The following is a 27,655-nucleotide window of genomic DNA, read 5'->3' as shown; positions in this document are numbered from 1 at the left end:
AAAGAAAGAAAGAAAGAAAGAAAGAAAGAAAGAAAGAGAATCGGACCCAGGCACTTGGATGTAGGATGCAGGTGTGTTAATCAGCGGGTTAAATGTCCACTCCATCCTTGTGTTTATACATTCTACTAATATTTTTTAAAATAAGTTTTTTTTAAGATTTATTTATTTATTTGAAAGTCAGAGTTACACAGCGAGAGAAGGAGAGACAGAGAGAGAGAGGTCTTCCATCCGCTGGTTTACTCCTCAGTTGGTGCAACAGCCAAAGCTGCGCCAACCCAAAGACAGGAGCCAGGAGCTTCCTCTGGGTCTCCCACTTGGGTGCAGGGGCCCAAGGACTTGGACCATCTTCTACTGCTTTCCTAGGCCATAAGAGAGCTGGATCAGAAGTGGAGCAGCCGGGACTCAAACTGGCACCCACATGGGATGCCGGCACTGCAGGTGGCGGCTCCACCTGCTACACCACAGTGCTGGCCCCATAGAATAAGTTTTTTTTTAATTTAATCTAACATGTTAACGTAGAACACAATTATGAGAATTAGTATAATGCAAATTACAGAAGTATTGTACAGAAAATATCCTGTTGACCTTTTCGATGCCTCTTTGGAGAAACAGATTTTAGAGCACATTATACATGCTTGTGTGTTTGTTGTGTTCTGGGGCAGGAAACACAGGGTTGTGAAGTGACTCACACAAATTTCATCTAGAAAGTAAAGGGCTGTTTGCAATATAACCCCAAAATATCTGACGCGAGGTGGCCGTACCATGCTGATGACCCGGGAGAACACACGTACGTACATGCTGTTTCAGATAAGTGCAATTCTCACAGGCATGGAACCAGCCATGGGAGAGCCTGAGGACAAGTCCTCATGGAAACTTTAGCAAGATACATTGTGAACTCTTGCTTCCCTACCTTCCTTTGGACAGGGTTCTATCTCATTGTTGGACAGGGTTCTATCTCATTTTTTTCTTTGTAAAATGTTTCCAAATTTCTTGCTTCAATACTTAAAATATTAAAACAACTGACAATTGTTTTCACTATAGCATATCATACATGTTGTATGGGTTAGGGATAAAATTAAAACAAGATATCCTCTGTAAAGCAAATATATTTATTATGCACTTTCATATACATAGGGATTTTTTTGCATAATATAATACAAGGAATAAAATAAAACCTTTACAATGTGAAATTCAATGTACACTTTAGGCTATTTATTTACATACCCCAAACCCAGGGAAAAATAAAAAGAAAGCCTTTGTCTGCAACTACTTTGCTGAGAAGTATAACTGGACTACATTAAGCAAAACAAACATCTGCACAGCCAAAATAACATAGAGAAAAGTATTTACTCCTTTTTTTTTTTAAAGTAGTGAATTATTTTTAGTGAGGATTCCGGTGGTGGTGGGAGTGAGGACAAGGGACAAAAGATACTGGCTGTACATTGCAGTACACACTGACTTCCAGTCAATTTTCCTCCCAAAACCTTTCCTAGGAACACTCAGATTTTTATCCTTTATTACTGTATTTTTATCACCTCCTTTATTATCAACTCACGCCATTTAGGGAATGGGCACACAGATGGAATGTTACAAAAACATTTTAAGCACATAGCATCTTAAGTTGTGTAGTGGCAACAGCTGATTTACAAAATCTAAACATTTAATTTCAAAAATAGCTATTTAGAAGTTTTATATTTTGGGGACTATTTTTCATTTTTTTAATGGAGCAGAAAGTCATTTTCATTTATGGTATCAAATTCTCCATAGAAACAATGAAGCAAAGCAGGGCATCTCCTGCACCCTTGCCTTCCTGAACCTAACTGAAAGTCACTTATGTTCTAGTCCAAAGCATGATTTATATAAAAACATCCAGAGGAGCTTACTTTTGAAAATTATATTTTTTCAACAAGCTCTCTTCCTACCAACTGTTTCAAGTGTAATACAGAATGGATATGAAAACATTTAGCTCTTTGAAAAACATAAAATCCCTTATGCAATGAATCTTAACTTTGCCCTTTGGCCACAAGGTGCAATTTTGTAAAAACAATAAAATTAAATAAATACAATGACAATGATTCAAGATTAATAGAAAAGCTGGCAGCTTTTAGGGTTCTCTTTCTAAAGAAAAACACACCTAATAAGAAACTACAGCTTCATCTTCTACTGTAATGTAAATGTGCTGTATCTGAGATATGACTTAAGTTGGTTCTAATAACAGTATGTGTTCATATCTATTAACAGAATCATTAACACTTTTTAAGGCTGCTTTGCAAGAGTCCCATTAAGTGTATTTAATAAATGTCCCATAGGGACAAGAATTCAATACTTGAAACATTCACATTCGAGTTTTCAATATTGCTATGTCATCTTAATATTGATTGAACTTATCAACTTATCTCCTAGTCCTCATCCTTAGATGACACAGACAAAATGAGTTTTGCTGACTTTAAGAAACAAAAGCATGAAACACCTTAAACAAAGATTCAAGTGAAACATTTATGACATCCAGTCACATATTTCCATTTCCATGAACGACGATATCACCTAAGAGCCCTTCATAGCCACAGATGACATGACTGACCTCTGAAACTAACACAGAGTCTACAGATTTTTTTCCAGTAGTAGCAATGGTTTTGTGCTCAACCTCCAAATTCTCTTTCCTCATTCCCCCTCTTTATCAACAGTACATAGGAAAAACAAAAGTTCTGGGTTCTGTGAATCAGCAGACCTCAAAGATCAAATCCAAAACCTTGACTTCTAACCGCTACGGCTACCCTTCCAGACAAAGGCACAGCTCACTTAAGCTGGCTCCTCTGGTCTAGGCTACACACAGGCCAAGGCTATGGCTCATGTGCTCTTTTGACCAATTTTATTTTCCTTGGTAATAGAATTTTCCTGTAACTCTGGCATGCAGCCATCCTGTGTATCAATGTCCAAAGAAGAAAACAGGAAAGAGTATGTGGATAGAAAAGTGCAAATCCATCACTATCATCACGTAACAATAAAAAAAAAAAACAAACACATGTGCTGGCGGTGGTGTCATCTGAGAAGGACAGCACAGATTACATTCATCAAGAATATTCATCCAGCTAACCATTAACATCAACCCAACTGATTGTGAGAGAGGCTATTTTGGACACGCAGTGATTTACAAAATAGAACAGGTGTGAGAGAGGCAAGCATTAGTGTTTATGCTGATAAATTATATTTTATTTATCTGGGAGGAAGAGACAGGGCAATGAATTGTTCAGGGGTCAAAAAAAATCTACCCTCAGACAGACAGGTGTATCTCCCTCTGCAAACACATGCAACTGAGGCATGGCTTTGGCCCTGAGAATTTTCATGTCTCAAGAATGAGTCTATTTCTTGGAGATGCAGTGAGATATTAGTGGAAAGTGAATAAAATAGGACTTTGTTCTGCCTAGAGTCTGATTGGTTGGTTGGTTGCTGTGATACCTCTAACCAGAGATGAGGCGGATTCCACTGGGAAAATTCAGATTTATACTATTTAACTCAGCTCCCCAAACTAGTAGCAATTATTAGTTTTAAAATCTATCAGGAAACAATTCTTCTCACTTCAATGTGGCATTTATACAGAAACTCATTTTTGTACAATGCTGAGGGTGTAGTGAACATGAAACAATTGCAAGATTCGTTTTATTGAGCAACATTTTTAAAGATACAGAAATAGGCCATACATTACAATGCAAATGTGACTGAAACAGTATGCTTAACTCTTGCCACAAAAAAGAACAAAATAAATACTAGGAACACTGCCCTTTCATATATATTTGACCATGGCACATGCACATTTATCAAATCTTAACTTAAAATATTTTATTCAATTTTTTTTCAGCTTCTCTCAGGGAACTGCAGTATATACCTGCATTTTAAAAGTGCTTATTCTTGTGTAGTGAATACAAAGCACACAAAGTGAAGTATTTTAAGCACAGAGGGTTACACTGAGAAGGCAGCCTTACTATTTAGGCACATTACAGTAATCAAAGTAACTGTACTACAGATATCACATTCTTCATCTGTTTTTCAGCAAATCAACAGGCATTTCATGTTTTCATCCAGCAGCTGAAGAACTACTCCAATCACAATGTCTTCTGTTTCACAGAATGGGAAACTAATGCAAAAGAAAAAAAAATTAACTTTGTTTTTCCCCCAAAGAAAACTTTTATTTAAGGAATACAAACTTCCTGCATTTCATAAGCACAACTTCAGGAATGCGGTGATTCTTCCCACCATTCCCAGCCTCTCACCCCTCCTCCTCCCTCTCCCTTTTCCAGCCCCATTCTCCATTAAGATACATTTTCAATTAACTTTTACACAGAAGGCCAACTCTATACTAAGTAGAGAGTTCGACAATTTGCATGAAAAAAAATAAAAAAAAAAAACCTGTTCCTCAACAGTGGAGACAGGGCTGTTCAGTCACTGCATCTCAAAGTTAATTTCATTTTTTTAAGAAACTTAATTAACTTTAAAGCAGCACAAAAACTAACTTTCTATATTGTACCTATATAATTACATATAGCTTTAAGACCTTAGGTAAGAATACATATATTTATTTACCCCGTAAAGCACAAAATATTTGTCTATTAGAGGCTCATTACAGTGTTTTACTTTTTAATATATATTTAAACTTTGCCTTTACAAAAGTTATCAAGAGAGTTAGAGGATTGTACCATCAGAACTAAATATTTTTATTTATTTTTTTACTTTTTTAAATATTTATTTATTTGAAAATCAGATTTAGAGAGAGATCTTTCATCCACTGGTTCACTCCCCAGATGGCCACAATGGCTAGGGCTGGGAAAGGCTGAAGCCAGAAACAGGAGCTTCCTCCAGGTCTCCCAAGTGGGTAGCAGGGATCAAAGCACATGATTCATTCGCCATTGCTATTCCCAAGTGATTAGTAGGGAGCTGGATGGGAAGTGGAGCAGCCTGGATAGGAACTGGCACCCATATGGGATGCCATTGTCACTGGCAACAGCTTTACCCACTATGCCACAATGCTGGCCCCATAACTAACTACTTTTAAATGAGCCACATTGGTGTATGCATTAAACACTTTATGCAAGTTATTTCTGAGTGACATTTGATTGGCTACCCATAGCTGTCCCGTCCTGTGGGACAACAACTGGGGCCGAGCACCTAGAAGGAGAAATGAAAGGGACAGGAGACACCAAGATGGCAGCAAGACAGGTGCCGATCAAGCTGCGAATTTATTTTACAACCACACACTTATATATCATAAAGGCAGGGTGTCGGGCGGGGGAAGGAGGGGGAGCTTATCTTGTAGCTGCAATGCTTGTGCAAGTAGGGGAAAGGTTACAAGGTCTTAAGGCATGAGGTCACACAAGGTTGCGTTATCAGTACTATCTGGTCTGGGCTGTCTAGTCCTGTCTTTCCACTAAGAGGTCACATGCTGTTGGTCCCCGACACATAGCGTCACAGGAAAAGAAGATTATCGTAAGATGACAAGGAGAATTTATTGGTAATATTTCATCCATCTTATCCCTAAAACATGTTCCCCCAAAGACAAAAAAAAAACAAGAGAGACTTCAGTTTGCTTTCAGAAAGAGCACAGTTTCTTTAGAGAAAGAAAAATGATTAGGCAAAGCGGAAAAAAAAAAGTAGTTACAAGATAAACCAGTTAGCAAAGATTCCTAATGTTCAGGTTGATCTCCAATATGGAAAATATGCTTGTGAAAGAGCACCAATCAAACAAGAATTATATACTTACTTTCCTACTAACTTCCTCTACATAATCAGTGAAGCATCCTTTGTGTTGGGGAGGAGAAAACATATTTTTATTTCAGAAATACCATTTTTATTTCATATTAAAAAATGGGTTCTACATACTCATCTTGCGAATACATTTATTTATTATCTTTCACCCTTGAGTGAATGTGAATCTATGGGTTGCAAGTCAAATGTCATTCAGAAATAATTTGTATAGAGTAGTTAATTCATTCACCAATGTGATTCATTTTAAAAATATTTAAGTCTAGGGACCGGCGCTGTGGTGTAAAGGGTAAAGCCGCCACTTGCAGTGCCGGCGACCCATATGGGTGCTGGTTTGAGTCCCAGCCACTCCACTTCCGATCCAGCTCTCTGCTATGGCCTGGGAAAGCAGCGGAAAATGGTCCAAGTGCTTGGGTCCCTGCACCTGTGTGGGAGACCTGGAAGAGGCTCCTGGCTCCTGGTTTCAGAATGGCTCAGCTCTGGCCGTTACAGCCCAACTAGGGAGTGAACCAGTGGATGGAAGACCTCTCTCTCACTCTGCCCCTCCTTCTCCTCTTTCTGTGTAACTCGGACTATCAAATAAATAAATACATCTTTAAAAGGAAATTTAACTCTGATCATACAATCCTCTAATTCACAATAACTTTTATAAGGGCAAAGTTTAAATATGCATTAAACTTTTCATCTAAATACAATGGGCCTTAAATACCCATCTTGTCAATGTATCCATTCAGCAACTTTTGCAGCCATTTTTGGTGTGAGAAAACACCACTTTGAGAGATCCGTCACAATGAAAATCGTCTTTTACTGATTAAATCTTTAACTTCTTTCTGGATAGAAAGGAATGCATTTAGTATTCGGAAATTACTTTTTATTGGTGTTACTATTAATATCTTCTAAACAATACATGTATTTACACCAAAAATATGAGTACTACAGGCATAGACCCCCTCTCTATCACCACCAATTACAAGGGGGAAATGACTGCACGGACAAGAAATCTTAACTGGCATCCATAAATGGATAGTCATTCATTGATTCACTCATTCAGTGACTTTTACTGAGAAACTACCACAAGCTGAAGCACTATTGCAGATACCTGGAATATGGCATTGAACACAGATAAAAATCCCTATCTTCACAAAGCTTACATTTCAGCTGGGAAGACAAATAGTAATCATAGAAGTAAATATACAGTTTGTTCACAAATAAGTGCTTTGGATAACATAAAGCAAGAAATGAAAAATGGGAGTGGTAGAGGTGGGAGTATTCAAATTTACAAGGATGATAAGCAAATGCCTGGTTGATGAGATCTGAGTGGGGATTAGGTGATGAGAGAATCACAGATATATTAGAGAAAGGAGTATTCTAAGCATAGGAAACTATACTTTTGATATTTTAACCTTTATATCGACAAAACATTACCTTTTATAATGGCGTTTCCTTTTTATAGTTGAAGCTAGGGTCTGAACCCTCAATCTGAAGCTTCAGGGCTTGTTTAAGGCTTAATTCTGTCTCCGAAGGATACCCTTCTAACACGTCCTGATGCCCTCTGTCTTGTATTGTTCGGGGAACTGAAACCCTTCCGAGAAAAACCTGGTTGCTCTGAAGATGATAGTTCGGATTTGTCATTATTCCATTTCTCTTCTTCTGTTCTCCACTCTGTTGATGAATGAGAAACTGCTGTTGGGATCGACCAACTTCTGGTTGGGTTGAAGGTATCACAATTTTGCACTGAGATTCTGCAGGCATTTGTTTAGGTGGTGCACTGGTCCCAGATTTGGCTACAGGTCCTCTTTTATCAAACTGAGTCATTTCATATTCTAATACCTTTGGCTGTGAAGAATTATTTTGCTTAGCTTTTTTCCCAGCCGACCCGGATTTGCTGGAATTTTCTGATTTTCCCCCTTTATTTGCTTTAGTTGACTTCAAACTGGGCTTTACTTGACTCCATTCAAACTCACTGCTTGGGGAATTATGACTCTGTCCCAAGGACTGTGTTGTGGAAGAAGGGGACACGATTGACTGCCGACTTCTACTGCGTGGCAATGAATGCTGCTGAATTTGTTCTGTAAATGACAAGCTATGGAAGCTATCAATTGGCACTGTCTGAGCAGTAGCTGTCGACGAAGTAGTTCTTAAGGATGAGTTTTTTGAGCTTTTCAGGGAGTTATTTGACAGCGATGACTTCTGGCGATCAACCGTAGAGTCTGGAGATTCTGAAGGAGAGCTGAAGGCATGAGCTGGCCCATTAGGCAAACCACGTAACGAAGGCTGCATCTCCCCTCCACCTGTACTACCAGAGCTATTTGATTTAATTGTTAACGACTGCATTTTTGAAGACGCTGACTGCAGAGGTTTTTGCTCCATTGTGTGAACAGGGGATGGGGAACAGCCATTCAAACTGGATGCACCATATTTTTCTAATAATTTAATTATTTGGGAATGCCCATTTTTGGCCGCCACACGCATAGCAGTGCGTCCAAACTGGTCAGCATGGTTAGGATCAGCACCCTGCTCTAACAACACCTGCACGACATCAATGTGCCCTTCCTGGGCTGCAATGCAGAGTGCAGTTGCTCCCTGGTTACATGTGTGGTCAACGATGGCGCCATGCTCGATCAGAAGCTGAACCACTTTGACATGGCCCTGCCAGGCTGCAGACTGCAAAGCGGAGCGCTTCTCATTGTCTGCAGCATTGACGTCAGCATGGTAGGCCATGAGAACCTGCACCATTTCCATGTGGCCTTGCCAGCAGGAGACGTGAAGCGCTGTCCTTCCTTCAGCATCACTTGCTTCTACGTTGGCACCATTTTCTAAAAAATATTCAGCCATTGTAAGCTGGTTTTCCAAGGCCAAGATATACAGGGTGGGCCTACCATCAGCATCTTTGTAGTTAACGTCAGCTCCGTGGCTAAAGAGCAATTCAACAATGTCCCTGTGTCCTTCTAACGCAGCAACCCGTAGTGCGTTTCTCCCGTCATAGCCTCTCTGATCAATGTTGGATTTGTTTTCCAACAATATTTGAACACAATCATAATGGCCCTCCTGTGAAGCCAATATGAAAGGGATTCGCCCGTCATTGTCAATCTCATTTGTCCTAGCACCTTGTTCAATAAGTGCTTCACATATTAATCTGTGGCCTTCAAAGGCTGCCATGTGCAAAGGTGTCCATCCAGCATCATCTCTGTGGTTTTCATCTAACCCTCTATCCAGCAGCGTGCGTACCACCTCAACATTTCCTTGTGCTGAAGCTATGCTCAGGACAGTCCTACCTTCACTGTCAATGCTGTCCACAGCTGCTCCCCAAAACAGAAGAGTGTTTACTACTGAAGCATGGCCCATAGAAGCGGCTGCCAAGAGGGGTGTACGGCCATTGTTATCTGTGTGATCCACATCGGCTCCCCCCTCTAAAAGCAAGTCAACCACATCCACGTGTCCTTCATAGGCGGCTACCAGCAGTGGAGTCATGCCATCTTTATCACAATGATCTACTTCGGCACCTCGGTCGATTAAGAGGCTCACAACCGATGCGTGCCCTTTACTGGCAGGAACACACAGCGCAGCCACAGAGAGTGCAGTCCTGCCATCGACATCCTCATGATTCACTTCCGCTCCATGGTCCAGCAGATGCTCCACAATCTCTCTATGTCCCATGTATGCTGCTGCTATCAAAGCAGTTCTACCTTCATTGTCAGCTTTGTTAACTTCAGCACCGTGTTGTAGAAGATTCAGTACAATATCCTCATGTCCTCCCCACGCTGCTGCTCTTAGAGCTGTTCGGCTATCAGCATCTGCACAGTCCACTTTTACGCCAGCATAAAGTAGTGCAGAAACGACCTCGGTATGACCACCCCAAGCAGCAGATCTTAATGCTGTCCAGCCATCTTGGTCAGTATGATTAATATTTGCTCCACATCCAATCAAACAATTAACCACCTTGGTGTGTCCTTGTCTAGCAGCTAGAGTGAGTGGTGTATGTCCATGAGCATCTTCTACCTCTAAATCTGCTCCCCTAGAGACAAGTAAATTCACAACATCAAGATTACCACTGTAGGCCGCATTAGCCAATAACGTTCTCCCGTTCGAATCACACTGATTTACTGAAGCTCCATTATCTAATAATGTCCTTATGGAATCCTCTCGTTCTAAGGCTTGTCGGACTATGCATGATGTGCGATCATCTTCACTGTTGACATGAGCACCAGCTTTAACCAACAGCTGCAGCACTTCTTGTTCCTTGGGTATTAAAGTAGACAGGGAGTCTCTGACAGGTGTGCCATTCCAAATCATCCACAGTGCCAACTCAGCTGTCTCTAACTGCAGATTTGAATTAATTAAGTGCAACGCGAATTCTTGTGCTTCCAGTGGTGTTAAATTCTTGGCTTGACAGGTATAACTCATAGCCAACATTCTGTGTCCTTCTGCTGCATTACATAAATACTTCTGAGTACAGTGCTTCACATCCAGAAGCCACTCTGCAAAACTATAGTGAAACAGTATTTTAGTATTTCCTAGTCCATCAACAAGCAGTTTGGAGAGGACATCCAACTTGCGTTGAAAGTCTTCTAAGGTCAATGACATGTTTTTGGTCCATACTGCGTGATACAATTCTGTTATGGTCAAAGGTCGGCAGGCTGCAAGGATCACATTCAAAATAGGCTGAACCTTTGCAAACTGTTTTCTTACAAAAAGTCTTTGGCACAGCCAGAGGTACAGACCATTCAGAGTTCCTGGGATGTCTCGAATTTCTCTCAACATAATAAAATTTTCTACTACTCCATCTAGCACTCGTTCTAGGTAAAGAAAGCACCCACTGCTTTTAATGTGCAGCTGATTTAGCATCTCTGCAGTTTCTTTTGTGAGGTGTTGTCGCAAAGCTTCTTCTTGATCTAAACGGTGAAGAATGTACTGTTGAACATCCTTGACAATATACGCTTTCCGAAGGTCATCTAAACTTATTTTTCTAAAACCTAAAAGAGATAAAAAAGATTATTAGTTGAAAAGGATTAGAAGTTGTGGTCTCTTCAAACAGAATGTCTTTAATAAACTAACAATCAATTAATGAATTAATACTAATAAATCAACATTCTTTACTATGGAAATCAGTTTTCCTTCTATACAAGACAGCGACAGCAAAAGATGATTCCATTTTCCATCTACAAATAGCTCTCCATATTGGGTTCCTTATCTGCAGATTCATCCAACCGTGGTGAAAAACATTAAAAGCTGCATCTGAACAAATGAAAATGTTTTTCCTTGTAATTATCCCCTATACAACACAGTATGACGACTGTTATACAGCATTTAAATTGTATTAGGTGTTACAAATAATCTGTGGATTATTAAAGGTATATGGAGGGCGTGTATAGGTTATACGCACATACTATGCTATTCCATAAGAGACTTGAGCATTGACAGATTATGTTTTCACGGAGGGGTGGGCGTATTCTGGAATCAGTTCCCCAAGGATACAAAGGATGATTGTATTTCTTTTTCTCTTAGTTGGCTTGTGCCCCTCTTAAGTCTCCTATAAGAGATATTCACTAAGCATTATCCAGTCTTAGATATCCACAAAAGTACTTTAAAAATTATTTATTTTATTTGAAAGGCAGAGAAAGACAGAGAGAGATCTCGCATCTGATGGTTTACTCCTCAAATGCCTGCAACATGCAGGCTGGGCTAGTCTGGATCCAAGAGCTGGCAATTTGATCCGGGTCTCATGTGGTGGCAGAGACTGACACACATTAGCCAGGAAGATTTGGGAAGGGAGCCAGGACTCGAACTCAGGAACTCCAATAAGGTATGTGAACATTCCCAGTGGTATCTTAACTGCTGTGCCAAACAGCTGTCTCCACAAAAGCACTTAAGATCTTCTGAATGCCCAAATGATTACTGAAACAAAAAACAAAAAACCCACACAACAAGAGAAAACAAAGCTTTCAGGACTTATAACACATAAGATTTGTTTTTATGGGGTGATCTTTTTCCTACAAATATTTGTGCCCTTACATGTGAATATACATTTGATTGTACACAAGTCTTAAGAGACTGAATATTTATCTCCAGTTAGAATACTATCTGTCACTGCTTTTAAGTACATTATTTTACATCATATCAAATGAAAATAATAAATATGAGGCTGTCAATAAATAGGTTGGACCAATTAAGATGCAACTTAGCTACACCATGTTCATAAAAATTCAGCAATGCAAAAACAAAGCAACTTAACAAAATTCAAAACAACCTAAAATATAATAGTTACAGCTGTTTGAAACTCTAAGTTCTTTAAAGGGAATCACAATTCCATTTTCTGTAAACAAAAATTATTAGATAGTTGAGTATTCTCCTTACAGAAGAAAAAATTGTGGAGTGGAGGAATTCACTGAGGCACAATATGACCTGATCTGCATTTTGAAGGGCCATTCTGATATTACTAAAGAGGTAGAACTGGAGTGAGTCAACAGTAGAGGCAAAGTCTTTAAAGAGTCTGTGATAAAAGGTAGATAAGAACCACAAAGGGCCTGAATAACCATGGTAGCAACAGCAAAGATAGACAATGGCTCTTGGATTTAGTGAGAGCTAGATGGTGTAGGGTTGGTGAATGTGGAGAAGTAGAAGCTGACATTACCTCCTGGTTTTGCCAACAGTATTGAAAACAAGACCACTGAAGAATAAACAATTAGGTTGGAAAGAAAACTGATCCATTCAATTTTCTGATAATAAGCTTGATGTACTTAGATGAACTAGGCAAATAGGAAAAAAAAAAAAAAAACCTAACCACTGACCAAGAATGAAGCATGAGGAAATAGCAAAACTGTATAGCCCTAAGTCCATATAAAAATAAAATTTATAATTTAAATATATACACACAATTTAAAAATTGACAGAAACAATCTGAAAAACTAAATTGCTATTATGAAAAAAAAGGGTTTAAAACATGCCTAGAAATGAACAGCTATCAACAGTTTCCTGTGAAGTGAAATGACTTGCCTCCAAACCTTTTCCTGCGTGTGTCTGCTTTATTCTCTAAAAGTTCATCAAAATAGTAAAAGTTGGAAAAGGAAGACCTGTGGCATGTTGCTCATACAGTTAAAAATACTCTCTTCAGGCATGGAAAGCCAAGACACTCTGGCAACAACAACAACAAAAACCTAAATGAAAGATCTCTGCAAGTGAGATCCCAGTGGAAAGAATGGGCCATCAAAGAAGGAGGCACCATTCTCTGAAGGGAGCAGAGAACTTCCACTTTGACAATGACCTTGTTTAAATAAAATCGGAGTCCGCGAACTCAAAATGCTTCCATAGCCTTGGCAACTCATGACCTGAGCCTAGGGTGATTACTGACACCATAAACAAGAGTGTCAATTTGCTAAGTCAACAACAGGAGTCACTGTGCACTTACTACTCCTCATGTAGGATCTCTGTCCTTAATGTGTTGTACAATGTGAATTATCGCTATAACTAGTACTCAAACAGTATTTTACACTTCATGTTTCAGTGTGGGTGCAAACTGTTGAAATCTTTACTTAATATATACTAAATTGATCTTCTGTATATAAAGATAATTGAAAATAAATCTTGATGCGAATGGAACGGGAAAAGGGGTGGAAGTTGGGGGGGGGAAGCCATTGTAATCCATAATCTGTACTTTGGAAATTTATATTTATTAAATAAAAGTTTAAAAAACAACAGCAACAACAAAAATAATTAAAAAAAATACTTTCTTACATTATACCACGCTGAAGTATTTCCATTGTGATGATGTACATACTGATTTACTTGAAAGATCATTTAACCTATGATAATTATGGTTATGAATAAATACCTAGATTTCTCATCCAATGCACTAAAACCTCATGGTTGAAACATAAGATAATTAAGATGGACACACAGCCGAACCTCCACACTGACAAGTTTTGGTGCCTCAGAATGGGATAAAACACTGCAACAAAATTAGTGAGAGTCAGCTGTTTTCAAGTGGACATTTAAGTACTTATCATACATGACTTCTTCTAAAACAGGACCGTCAGGTAAGTATCCCTATCTTAATAATGAGGAAGTTAAAATGCTGAAAAGGTATCACAGCATGTTAAGTGACAGAACCAAGACTTTGTGTTCTTCAAGTTTGTGTTTTTCATTAAGATGGGATTGGGTACAGTATGTTGTGGGGAAAAAAAAGGGTACTGAGAGGAAGGAAATGGGGACACAGAAGGAATTAATTCTACAAGCAAGTAGAGTATTTTGTGAAGAGTAGGTTCAAACTGTTTGCCACTTACAAAGTGACTCTCCCCCATATTGAAAGACTTAGTAAGAAGGATTTATATAGAAGAAATTATGTTCATTATTGATAAATAGTTAATCTGTTCTTTAAACAGAACTAAGAATCATTACTCGATAATTTAAGTATCTTGAATTAAATGTACTGAAAAGAATTAGTTTAAAATTGCAACTTTGAGTAATATATATGTAATCCTTGTATTATGCAAACAATAGAATTAAACATACTCCTATCAAAGCAAATTTACATATTTGCCAACAAGTGACAGTTCTGTTCCAAGTTCCATACTGCATGCTGACGGGATACAGCAGTGGCCAAGACGGAAGACCCCTATTGTCAGAGAGGCCGTACGCCTGATGGAAAAGAGACTAGTAAGTAAAGAAAAGTAAAATAGAAACACATTTTAAACAGTAATGAGACACAAGCAGAAAATAAAAACAGATAGAGTATATACATAATTGGAAAGGCAAAAAAATAAGACTAGAATAGCAAATACAATCATTGTGTGATTGATATTTGGGCATAGACCTAAATGCAAAGACAGTAAAGCAGTAGTGAAAAGTATATCTTAAAAGAAATGTTGAGTGACAAGAATACAAAGAAAAGGGAAATCTCCTGTTGTTTCTCAGAGTATGAGTTATTTCAAGCGTGCTAGGTAGTGATTTGGCAACATTAACTGAGTTTGAATTGCACATAACCTATAACCCAGCAATGTCAAATCTAGGGTTATAATGTAAACTTTTATCACATGTGAATGGACAAGGATTTTCAGGTAGTTTTTTTTTTTTTTTTTTTTTTGGTAATACAAGTTGAGAATTCCTTATTAGAAATTCCTGGGATCAGAAATGTTTCATATTTTGAAATATTTGCATACATATAAAGTTATATCTTGGGGTTGGGACCCAAGTCTCAGCATAAAATTCATTTAATGTTTCATATCTATCTTAAACATACAGTATCAAGGTAATTTTATACAATATTTTTAATAATTTTGTATAGAAAATAAAGTTTCATGTCTGTAATTTTCTACTTGAGCCATTATGTTTGGTGCTCAAAATGTTTCAGATTTCGGGGAATTTCATTTAAAATCAGATTAGGGATACTTAACCTGCAGTGAAAAAATGAAGACAATCTAAATGTCAATGGAAAAATAAATAGGAGGCTTATTCATGGGAAAGAATAACTATACTTAAGTTAAAGCCAATGAACTAGATTTATAAGTGGCTACAGAAACAGGACTAAAAAAAGTTGGCTAAAAACAAAATGATAATTATATAATCTATATGTGTACATGTTTATGTATAAATATGAAGATTTATTTATTTGAAAGGCAGAGAGACAGAGAGATTTTCCATCTGCTGGTTCACTCCCCAAAGGGCTACAATGGCCAGTGCTGTACCAGGCTGAAGCCTTGGGCCTGGAACTCCATCTGCATCTCCCATGTTGGTGGCAGGGGCCCAGCCACTCAGGCCATTCGTTCTCTGCTGCTTTCCCAGGCACATTAATCAGGAGTTGAATCTAAGTGGAGTAGCACTAACTTGAACCGGCATTCATATGGGATGCTAGGGTTGCAGACAGCTGTTTAACCAACTGTACCACAATGCCACCCTCCTGCCCCTCCAACTTTTAAAGATTTACTTATCTGAAAGGAAGAATTAGAGAGGAACATACACACACAGACACACACATTTTCCATCTGTTGGTTGCTGGTTCACTCCTTAAATGAATGCAACAGCCGGAGTTCCAATATATTTTTGAAACACTTACTATTCATTAAGGATTGTCCTGATCTTAAAGAGCTTCACATGAAATTTGTCAATTAACCTATATAAATTCTGAGAGAAAAGTAATATAATCTTCATGTAACAGATGAGGAAATGGAAGCACAACAAAACGTAAGTTAACAGAAGTTCACACAACCAGTGCATGAGTGAGAAATAATAAAATGGTACATAAAGTATTTCACTTAGGTAAATATGAGTTGAAACAATATAAAGTTAGCTAACCATATTGGTTCCTTGAATGAAGACGGTAAAGAAAGGAGTAGGTAACACAGACCATAAAGAGCTTCAACTTTACCCATGCCTGACAAATTCAGTGCTATGTAATATTAGCTATTGTCACTTTAACTTCCACACTTTTCCCAATACATTTTTATCATTAACAATGGAAAAGAATGCCATACATGGAAACTAAAGTGTTGCCACCAGTTCCAAGGGAATCAGAGACAATCAGATGGAATGAATAAAGGTGGCTTCAGAAAAACATTTTTAACTAATTAATGGAGTTTCATCATACTCTAAAATGTTTAAAACATCTTGAAAGTGATAGCCCCAACTAACCACTAAGTTAATTAATATCTCTCCAATCACACTGTAAATCTTGTCAGAGTTTCTTGTTTTACACTCTATTTTCTACAGGGGAAAGAAGAGTGCTTCACAGTCTAATAGGAGTAGCCATAACTTCATTACTGTAGTAGAGAACAAAAATCAGTAAGAAATTGGGAAAAGAAAAAATCACCAATCATGAACTTTTTTTTCCTGTTTTTTTTTTTTTATATTTTATTTTATTTTTCCCCTCAAAGAAACCTTTTATTTAAGGAATACAAACTTTATGCATTTCATAAGTACAACTTTAGGAATATAATGATTCTTTCCATCATGCCTGCCCTCTCACCCACACTCTTACTCCTCCTCCTCCTCCCTTTCACATTCCCAGTCCCATTCACACTAAGATCCATTTTCGATTGACTTTATACATAGAAGACCAACTCTATACTAAGTAAAGAGTTAAACAATTTGCATGTAAAACAAAAACAAAAACTTTCTTCAACAGTCAAGGGCTGTTCAAAGTCATTACATCTTGAAGTTAATTTCACTTCCTCTTTTATTTTTTTTTTAGAAAATTAATTTTAAAGAAGCACCCAAGAATGATACATCCTTTGGGAGCACTTAGACATAGTTGCCATGGCTATTGAAGCCTTTTGAATCCACAAACTCTATCAGTATTTAGACAAGTTCATAAAGCAAAGTAGAAGTTCTTTCCTCTCTTCAGAGAAAAGTACCTCCTTCTTTGATGATCACTTCTTTCCACTGGGGCCTCACCCACCAAGGCTTTTCATGTAGGACATTTTTTGCCACAGTATCTTGGTTTTCCATGCCTGAAATGCTCTCCTAGGCTTTTCATTCAGAACAGAATGCCTTAAGGGCTGACTCTGAGGTCAGAGTGCTACTTACAGTGATTGTCATTCTATGAATTCACTGTGTGGACTGCTTCCCATGTTGGAGCACTCTCCATTTTAATTCTATCTATTATTATTACCAGACAGTTAATCCTATCCATATGATCACTTTAACACTTAAGATAGTATTTTTACCACCAAGCTTAAGGGGATTTAGAGTCCCATGGCAAGTTACTAAACTGTACCCTTAGAAGTCTGTAGTAATGTATTCAGAACTATACAGCTTTATAGTTACAAATTTCATACACTTCATAATTCCAACTTTACGAACACAACAATGAACTTTTATACATTATATAAACTGTTCTCTCACACACCAGAAAAGGGTTAAAGAAAAAGGATATATTTCAAGAGGTATCAGTGCTATTAACTTTGTCTTTCATTGTGTATCAAGAAACATACCTTGCCACTGATTTTTTTTAAAGGCCTATTCACTACTCATAAGATTCTGTTACAAGTATCACAAACTGGCCATAATAAATGCAATCGTAAAGATGTATGGTGGGGAATAAGGCATGAAACATTCCTAATCTGTACTAAGCTGGTTAGGAAAAGAATATTAAAAACAAACAAAAATAATGTTTAAATGACCTTGAAACATGCTACAGCTTGTTTTTAATGCAACTTTAAAAAAGTGCAGATGAGAATAGCTGATAGAAAAAGCAGATGCAACATTCAAATTTTTAACTGCTTACTTTTCTCTAACAAAGAAACATATATACTGGTTCATCAGTGAAACATTTGAGGATGGTAATAAGGTAATTATGCTTACCAGTAAACATTTTAGTAACAGCCTTACTCTGTTTTCGGGCAGAACAGAGAAGCAACAGCCATGGTGGAAAGAACTCATGGTGACCAGCTAAAAGCTCTGCGACGGTCCCAGACAGGCTGGTAGATGTCTGTTCACCTTCTGTAATGTTACACCCTTCATCAACAGAATCAACGAGCAGGTACAGGCTCTGCTGGGGCGGCTTCACGCCCAAAAGTGGGAGCAGCACACACCTGTAAAACACATCCACGTGAGCACCCTGAATGCTGCTGCCAAGGATGTTAGGGTTTATCATCTAAACGTTAGTATTCTTAACTGTAAGAGTTTTAAGGATAAAATAAAGGTTTTAGAACAAAAATCATGCATTTCAATTCCTTACATAAATAAATAGTTCAATTCTTTCCCCTTATGTGGATAAATAGTTCATATTTTCAACAACTTTTCCCCCAATAAAGTGTGTTGTGTGTGTGTGATAATAATTCAAAATAATTAAGGAGAAGGGTAATCAGAACTGGAGGAAACTATACTTCAATAATCCTTTCCTGATTTGTCAAGTGAGAGATAAAAAGCTTGCATTGTTTTTGACAAGGTTGAAATGTATTGCAGAGAAAAGCAAAACAAACTTAGGAGATTACCGTAAGAAGAAAAATATTAAAGATTCTATAGAATTTAGAAATGTTTGGTCATTTCCCTCAAATGTTTGATTATTTCCCTTTATAGTAGCCTGGCATATAAAAAGTATAGATAAACTATACTCTAGATTATATTTGATGTGTTTTTAAATTTCTTTTTCTTTTTTTTTTTTTTGACAGGCAGAGTGGACAGTGAGAGAGACAGAGAGAAAGGTCTTCCTTTGCCGTTGGTTTACCCTCCAATGGCCGCCACGGCTGGCGCGCTGCGGCCGGCGCACCGCGCTGATCCGAAGCCAGGAGCCAGGTACTTCTCCTGGTCTCCCATGGGGTGCAGGGCCCAAGCACTTGGGCCATCCTCCACTGCACTCCCTGGCCACAGCAGAGAGCTGGCCTGGAAGAGGGGCAACCAGGACAGAATCCGGCGCCCCGACCGGGATTAGAACCCGGTGTGCCGGCGCCGTAAAGCGGAGGATTAGCCTAGTGAGCTGCGGCGCCGGCTTTAAATTTCAAAGCAAGGAACAAATTAATAGATTTTGTTTGACTGAATAATGCAATTTCTACACATGTAATTTATATTGCAATTGAACAGAACTTTTTAAAAAATGAGACCAGGTTTATTCACTTTCAATAAGTATTTTCTTGTTGTACATCATGTGCTGAATAAGGCACTGAGCATACATGACAATGAAGAGGACATTAATGCAACCAGTTTGAACACCAGAAATTCACAAGTCAAACATCTACAACCCACTTCTTAATCTTTCAGTCTGACAGCCACCAAGACCTAATCTTCATCACTATGTAACAATCAATACTTCTTTCTAAAATTTTCTCAAATCTTAGACTGTACCATCATCATACTACTCCAAACTACCATTGCTTCTTTCCTCTGAGCTACATTAACAACTTAAATGCGTCCAAAAAGTTTCTTCTGCAGTCAGAGATGCATTAGCCTCATTTCAATGATATTTATTAGATACAATCACACAGGGGCCTTTTATTAGAAGTTTCCTCTGCTTAGATGTACTTTTTAATATTCACTTACTTATTATCATTATTTTTTTCAAGTTTTTCTCTTTAGATTGCAAGCATCAAGAGCACAGGAGAAACTAAATCTGTTTTGCTTATCAGAGTACCTCTAGAACCTAACACAGAGCCCAGAGCAGTTCCTAAATTAAGACAGGACATTGTTGCAATCCAGAGTAGAAAACAATTTCAAAGCAGTGTGCTCTGTGCTATGATAAAATCTGGTAAAACTATTAACACAGTGACTAAGAAATGGTCAGATCAATGGGGACTAAGTAGGGAAAACAGAGAACGTCCCAGCAATAGTCATCTATTAAGTGCTCAATATTAACCATGCTATCTCCAGGAAGACAAGACAGGGCAATTCTGCAGAAGGAACAAGCTAAATTTGGCAAAATCTACTCTATTGTGCCATATATAACTATAGTTTGTCTGCTCTGAGCACAAAGAAAGTCGATGAAGAATCAGTAATACAAACGGTTCCACATATATACTATAATATAATAATATAGCACAAACCAGTGCCTCTTCAGAAATAACACAGGCTGTACAGTATGCAGGAAGTCAACCTAACATACTTTTGCTAGGGAGGGTGTGGGAAAGTGGTCAGGGAAGCTGAGAACTGAAGTTGGTAAGGCAATGAGCCAGGAGATTAGTCAGGAGGAAGAGGTAGGGTAGGAGGGAGGATACCCAGGGGAAAAAAATCTTGCTGAGGCAACAGCACATGTAAAGGGCTGATGAAGAGAACTATCAGCAAGTATTTATTTGTGAAAATGAGTAAATATTCGGCTTTGTAAATTCTGTTTATAAAATTTGGACTTCGCCTTCAGTGTACTAAAGAATCACTTTAATATTTTAAGCATAAAATTGTTGAATTGTCATGTTTATATTTGTGTTTAGAAAGTTAACTCTGGGGCCAGCAAGTGGCATAGTAGGTTAAGCCTCCGCCTGCAGCACTGTCAGGTCTTGTCCAGGCTGCTCCTTTTCCGATCCAGCTGTTAATAGCCTGGGAAAGCAGTGGGAGATGGCCCAAGGGTGTGGGTCCCTACACCCATGTGGGAGACCCAGAAGAAACTCTTGGCTCCTGGCTTAGGATCTGCCTTTGTGGCCATCTGGGGAGTGAACCAGCAGATGGAAGACCTCTCTGTCTCTAACTCTTTGTAACTCTGCCTCTCAAATAAATAAAATAATCTTTAAAAAAATTTTTTTAAAAAGAAAGATAACTGGTGCATATGAAAGAAAACCTGAAGCAGTCTAGCAGGAAACAGTGACAGAAGGTCATTGCTTAGAACTTAAAAGGGAAAAGGAGGCCGGCGCCGCGGCTCAATAGGCTAATCCTCCGCCTTGCGGCGCCAGCACACTAGGTTCTAGTCCCGGTCGGGGCGCCGGATTCTGTCCCGGTTGCCCCTCTTCCAGGCCAGCTCTCTGCTATGGCCCGGGAGGGCAGTGGAGGATGGCCCAAGTGCTTGGGTCCTCCAGGATAAGCACCCGGCTCCTGGCTTCGGATCAGCGCAGCGCGCCAGCTGTGGCGGCCATTGGAGGGTGAACCAACGGCAAAGGAAGACCTTTCTCTCTGTCTCTCTCTCTCACTGTCCACTCTGCCTGTCAAAAAATAAAAAAAAAAGGGGGGGGGGAAGGAAAAAAAATTCTGCATCCTGAACTACTATCACCAATTCACCACTGACTTTAATTCAGTGCTCCATGTGCTTTTAAGGAATTTATTGGTCCAGGATTTCATCAGATCCTCACAATTAACCCTTTAAGATGAGTACTATGGTAACACTCATTTCCAAATGAAGCAATCAAGGCACAAGAGGACCTGTAACTTTTCCAGTTACTTCCAAGTGCTGGCTCCAGAAACAACACACAGGTGGCTCTTCAGTCTGGTTTTTGTGAGAATGCCTCAGCTGTAAGCCCTTGTCCCAGAAGCCAATCTCTCCAAGCTCCCTCCCACTTCTCCCCCTAGGCCTGGGTCAGTCAGGACCACCCCAGTCTGCATTCTCAACCATCACAGACCACTAACTAACTTACACAATAATACAGTAGCGGTAGGTAGCATGAATGAGAGTGATTTGGTGTGTAAAATGGACAAAATCTGGTGATTATCACCTTTCTTTTGCTTATGCCAGCTTATTTGCTCTTCTTTGTTGCTTCTTATTTTTCTTCTCTTTTAAATATAATCAGTTAATGCTAAATTTTTTTCTAAGTTTTTTCAGTATCATTCACTTCAAAATAATTTCCATTTGATTCCTTTATTGAAACAGATTATTTAGTAGTGAATTGCACAGCTTCTACATATTTGGGAACTTCCCAGGTGTCTTTACATTATCAATATATTATCAAAATTAAATACAATTGTGATTGGAAAATATGTTTGGGTAATTTGCATTTATTTAAAATTACTGAGATTTGTTTTATGGCTCAGAATACAGCTCTTAGCACATATATATGCAGTTGGGAAGAAGGTGTGTCTGCTGTTGTGGGGTGGACTGTTCTACAAATGTCACTGAGTTCAATTTGGTGGTGGTGTTTAATATGGTGACAAGTGCTTTGTGCACTGATTCTGTCAATTATTGAAAAAACAGTGTTAAAATATTAAAACATTAGTGTAGATTTGTCTCCACCTTCTTGCAATAGTTTTACTTCCTGTATTCTGAAGCTCTGGTATGAGGGGTACATTTATGATTATTCTATCTTTTTTTGAGGGACCGATCCTTTTATTATTATGATATTATTCTGACAATGTTCTTTATCCCTTGTAATACTCTTTTCTCAAAATCTACCTTTTTTATACTAATGAAGCTCTATTAGCTTTCTGTTGATTTGAGTTAGTGCTGTATTTATTTTTTCACTCCTTTATACTTAAGCTACTTGTCTCTTTATATATAAAGTGAATTTCTTAAAGGTAACACATAATTTTAATGGAAAATTTTTATTTAATAAATATAAATTTTGAAAGTACAACTTTTGGATTATAGTGGTTCTTCCCCCATAACCACCCTCCCAAATGCAAACCATCCCATCTCCTACTCTCTCTCCCATCCCATTCTTCATTAAGATTCATTTTTAATTATCTTTATATACAGAAGATCAACTCTATACTGAGTAAAGATTTCAACAATTTTCACCCACAGACACACAAAGTATAAAGTACTGTTTGAAGATTAGTTTTACTGTTAATTCTCATAGTACAACTCATTAAGGACAGTGGTACTAAGTGGGGAAAAAATGCACAATGACTCCTCTTGTTGACTTAACAACTGACACTCTTATTTATGACATCAGTAATCACCCGAGGCTCTTGTCATGAGATGCCAAGGCTATGGAAGCCTCTTGAGTTCACAAACTCCGACCTTATTTAGACAAGGCCATAATCAAAGTGGAAGTTCTCTCCTCCCTTCTGAGAAAGGTACCTCCTTCTTTGATGGCCCCTTCTTTCCACCAAGATCTCACGCACAGAGATCTTTCATTTAGGTCATTTTTTGCCACAGTGTCTTGGCTTTCCATGCCTGAGATACTCTCATGGGCTTTTAAGCCAGATTGAATATCTTAAGGGCTGATTCTGAGGCCAGAGTGCTATTTAGGACATCTGCCATTCTATGAGTCTGCTGTGTATCCTGCTTCCCATGTTGGATCATTCCCTCCTTTTTAATTCTATCAATTATTATTATCAGACACTGGTTTTGTTTATGTGTTCCCTTTGACATTTAATCCTATCTTTATGATTAGTTATGAACTTTAACTAGTATGGTGGCACTGGTACCTGCCAACTTAATGAGATTTGGAGTCCCATGGCAAGTCTTTAGCTTTACCCTTAGGGGTAAGTCTGAGGGAGCTTGAAAGGCAACATATAATTATATCCTGTATTGTTATCCACACAAACTATTACATTTAAATGAGGATATTTCTAATTTACACTTGATGTGATTATTTTAGATATGGTTAAATTTATTTTCTAATTTAAAAAATTAATTTTTTAACAGATTTAATATAGTTCATACATACAATTTTTTAAAAAAAATTTATTTGAAAGGCAAATTTACAGAGAGAGGTAGAGACAGAAAGAGAGGTCTTCCATCTGCTGGTTGCCTCCCCAAATGGCCTCAAGGGCCAGAGCTGGGCCAATCTGAAGCCAAGAACTTCTTCTGGGTCTCCCCCAGAGGGGCACAAGCACTTAGGCCACCTTCTACTGCTTTCCTAGGCCATTAGCAGAGAGCTGGATGGGAAGTGGAGCAGCTGGGACTTGTACCAGCACCTACATGGGATGTTGGCATTGTAGGCCAGGGCTTTCACCTGCTGCACCACAGTGCCGGTCCCATATGTGCAATTCTAAGAACATAATGATATTCCCTCCCTCCCTCTCTCCTTCCTCTCTCTTTCTTTCTTTTTTATTTTTGAGACAACTTATTTTAAATTTACATTACAGTAAAAAGGCTTAAGTTTAAATACTGTGTTCTTATACACATTATTTTACAATAATGTACAGAATATACTTCTAGAATGGAGTTGCTAGAGAGGGACCTGATATATATTTTGGAGAATATTGTCGAAACACTGTTCTTAGAAATTATATACATTCTCAACATCTCTATAAAAGTGTGTTTTCTTAGTGTCTCCATAGTGGTGATTAATAGTCTCTAGTTTTTCTACAGATACGTGAAAAATGGCAACTTCATTACAGTTCTATTTTACATTTCCTTGCCGTGAGGGCAATCATGTGTACATGTGCCTAGGAAACATTTCTTTTTACTTTAAAAATGTCTTTGTATTCTTTACTCACTTTCAAAAGATTGTTAAGTCTTCCCTTAAAATGTTAAGAAATTAAGTTTGATGTATGTAATATGAATTTCCAATATTTCACATTATTTCTCATTTTTAATGTATTATAAAGGTTTTCTTTTTCTTTCTTTTGACAACAATGTATTTTCTTTACTTTTAACGATAAAGTACTGACTTTTTTCTTTAATGGCTTGTAAGATTTACGTCAAATTTCTGAGGAGCCTTCCCAACTGAGTGGTTTTAAAAAAATTTCCTCATGGGACGGTGCTGTGGCATAGTGGGTAAAGCTGCCACCTGCAGTGCCGGCATCCCATATGGGCGCTGGTTTGAGTCCAGCTGCTCCACTTCCAATCCAGCTCTCTGCTATGGCCTTGGAAAGCAATAGAAGAATAGCCCAAGTCCTTGGGCCCCTGTACCCGTGTGGGAGACCCGGAAGAAGCTCATGTCCCCTGGCTTTGGATAGGTTCAGCTCAAGCTGTTGTGGCCATTTGGGGAGTGAACCAGTAGATGGAATACCCCCTACCCCCCTCTCTCTCTGCCTCTGCCTCTCTGTAACTCTGCCTTTCAAATAAAATAAATAAATCTTTAAAAAAAATTTCAACTTAAGATGGTATTCTAATTTATCTTTTTTCCCCATGATTCTATAGTTATCCCCAATCCATTTACTAAGTGATCTGTCATTTCCTTATTGATTTTAAATATCTCCCATTTCACATACCCCTTTATGTGTGTGTGTGTGTGTGTGTATGGTATATTCCATCTCATTCTGTTATTTCACCACGTCCATTCCAAGCACTTATATCACTGCTTCATGCAATTGCTCAACAGAGACAACTGTTCATTAATTACGTTTTCATTTAAGGCAATATATGTGGCCACAGATTTCTTTTTATTCTATGACAATATTTTCTCCTGTTTCTTGTCCTCTGCTTTTTCAGATTTCTTTCCGTTTTGTACTTGAGACATATTTTTAGCTATTTTGGGATACTTCTTTTGGAGGAAGTTAAAGGAAATCAAAGGGAAAGTTATGATGAAAACAACATGGAAGACATTTTTAAAATGGGGCTGGGAGGCTATTAAGTGGGCAGGCCTTATGCATGATTCCAGCTGCTGCCTAGGAATGTGAACTTTCCTGCTTAGCCATGTGCACTTTGGTCACCTCCACTTTTGGACCACAGGTATGCAGAATGACCTGACTGACTGCACAATTACATTGTGCCCAGAGGGTACAGATTCATATCAAAAGGTTATCAGACTCTTGTTTTATGCACATTTCCATGATGTTTATACATTCTTTTATCTTCCATGGGTGCAGCCAGCTTCTTTCTCAACATTTAGTAACCCGAATAAGTCCCCTTTTTCCTCTCTTCCTCAGAACCTTGCTTCTGAGCTATCTGAACCTGTGTCCCCTGAAATACGATTCCTAAATCCCTGAAATAAAGTTCTCTTCTCTTTGGCAGTTCCTGAATTTGGATGGAGCAATGTTTTTTCTGGAGTAGCAATTACAAGTTAGTGTCTGCAGCATCCATGCTAACTAGAAATCTCATGACTCAATTAAGGGCATGAATAATTTTATTGAGCTTTAACTTCTTCCTAGCCAATTAAGATCAGAACATGTGGATGTACAAAGGACAGGGTTTCTCAGTACAACCGCCACCCACACCAGATCCTAATGTCTGACTTTTCCTTGCGCATAGTTCATCTGTGTGACTCATTCTGCCATGCCCTTTTTGTACTTCCTTTCTGTTTGAGTCCAGAGTAACTTCTAGTATAGAACTTATCTCCATGGTCCCACGTAAGAGCTTTAGTGTTGTTGATATTCATAGTTTTTAATATACTCATAATGTTCTGCCAGGCTATTTGGTATTAACTTCCATATCATAGTTAGGTTTGGGTTTGTAAGTCTCACATAGTTTCAAAATATATGTAGCTTTTTATTCACTTTCCTGCTGTGGAGCTATTTCCAAGAACCATTTAAAATTTTCTTAGTCATGTTAAAATCAGCAGTTCATCCCATGGTTTTGATGATGCTGAACTATTTTTTCTATCCTTCACCTCATGCCTAAACTCAAAACTGAAAATCCCTAAAGCTATAAGCCATTTCATGTGAATGTTCTACAGGCATCTCGAATTTACAATGTTTAAAGAAACATTCTCTCGAATTATCTCCCCATCATTTTCCTCATGCCAGGTGACAGTAAACCAGCACTCCACAGTTTTTCAAGACAAAATCCTAGAAATCATTCCTGAGTTTTCCATTTTGTTCCAGAATACTGTCCTTTCCCTTATAATGCCAAGCTTTTTTTTTTTTTTAATATTTTATTTATTTGAGAGGTAGAGTTACAGACAGTGAGAAGGAGAGATAGCGAGAAAGGTCTTCCATCTGCTGATTCACTCCCCAACTGGCTGCAATGGGCGGAATCCAGCCAATTCAAAGCCAGAAGCCAGGAGCTTCCTCTGGGTCTCCCACGCAGGTGCAGGCACCCAAGTGCTTGGGCCATCTTCTACTGCTTTCCCAGGCTATAGCAGAGAGCTGGATTGGAAGAGGAGCAGCTGGGACATGAACCAGTGCCGGTAAGTGATGCCTGCGCCGCAGGCGGAGGATTAACCTACTGTGGCACAGAGCTGGCCCCATGCCAAGCTCTAATTTAGGGCCCACACCCACTTGCTACTCTACCCAGAAAGCTCCCCAAGACAGAATTTCTCACCCTTAGGGTTTCAACACAAAGTATACACAGTACTGTAATACTTCAGAGCATTCTTTTTTTTTTTTTTTTTGAAAAAATTTTCCATATTTCAAATTATGTCCCCTTGTTGTGTTGTTTCTACTATTTTTGTTATAAGGCTGGGAGTTTAGTTCCCCAACCTCCCTCCCTCCCTTCTCCATAATATAGTTTCTACCAGGGCAGAGACAACAAGGACTACACCTGTCTTGTTCACTGTTAAATTCCCAATATTCAAAACCATTCTTAGCATATCCCAAACATTCAGTAAATTTGCTTCATAAATGATTGGTACTTAATGGAAAAGTTGCTACTTTAAAACACTAGATAAAAATATTTACTGAGGGCCAGCACTATGGCATACTGGGTAAAGCCGTCGCCTGCAGTGCCAGCATCCCATATGGACACCGGTTTGAGTCCTGGGTGCTTCACTTCTGATCCAGCTCTCTG

General features: G+C 38.5%; 1 protein-coding gene across 4 annotated transcripts in view; it reads right to left on the bottom strand.

Annotated features, from left to right (window-relative positions):
• Positions 1-1,093: 1,093 nt before the first annotated feature.
• The window catches only part of ANKRD50 (ankyrin repeat domain 50), a 56,379-nt gene continuing 29,817 nt past the window's right edge, over positions 1,094-27,655 (bottom strand). For 2 of the 4 annotated variants that reach the window (XM_008267942.5, XM_002717240.6), the window contains exons 3-5: positions 18,049-18,278; positions 7,180-10,727; positions 1,094-4,132 (exon numbers count right to left, since the gene is read on the bottom strand). In XM_008267942.5, coding sequence (XP_008266164.3) covers positions 7,183-10,727; positions 18,049-18,278 — 3,775 coding nt within the window. In that variant the 3' untranslated portion in view covers positions 1,094-4,132; positions 7,180-7,182. The remainder of the gene's footprint in view (positions 4,133-7,179; positions 10,728-18,048; positions 18,279-27,655) is intronic. The other 2 variants (XM_070047617.2, XM_070047618.2) reach the window with 1 other exon arrangement.

Source organism: Oryctolagus cuniculus, chromosome 8 (assembly GCF_051225735.1).
Source record: "Oryctolagus cuniculus isolate XC-2025 breed Fujian yellow rabbit chromosome 8, ASM5122573v1, whole genome shotgun sequence".
In the NCBI taxonomy this organism is placed as follows: Eukaryota; Metazoa; Chordata; class Mammalia; order Lagomorpha; family Leporidae; genus Oryctolagus; species Oryctolagus cuniculus.
The sequence above is the reverse complement of the archived record's forward strand: the minus strand, read 5'-3'. Positions and strand labels throughout refer to the sequence as shown.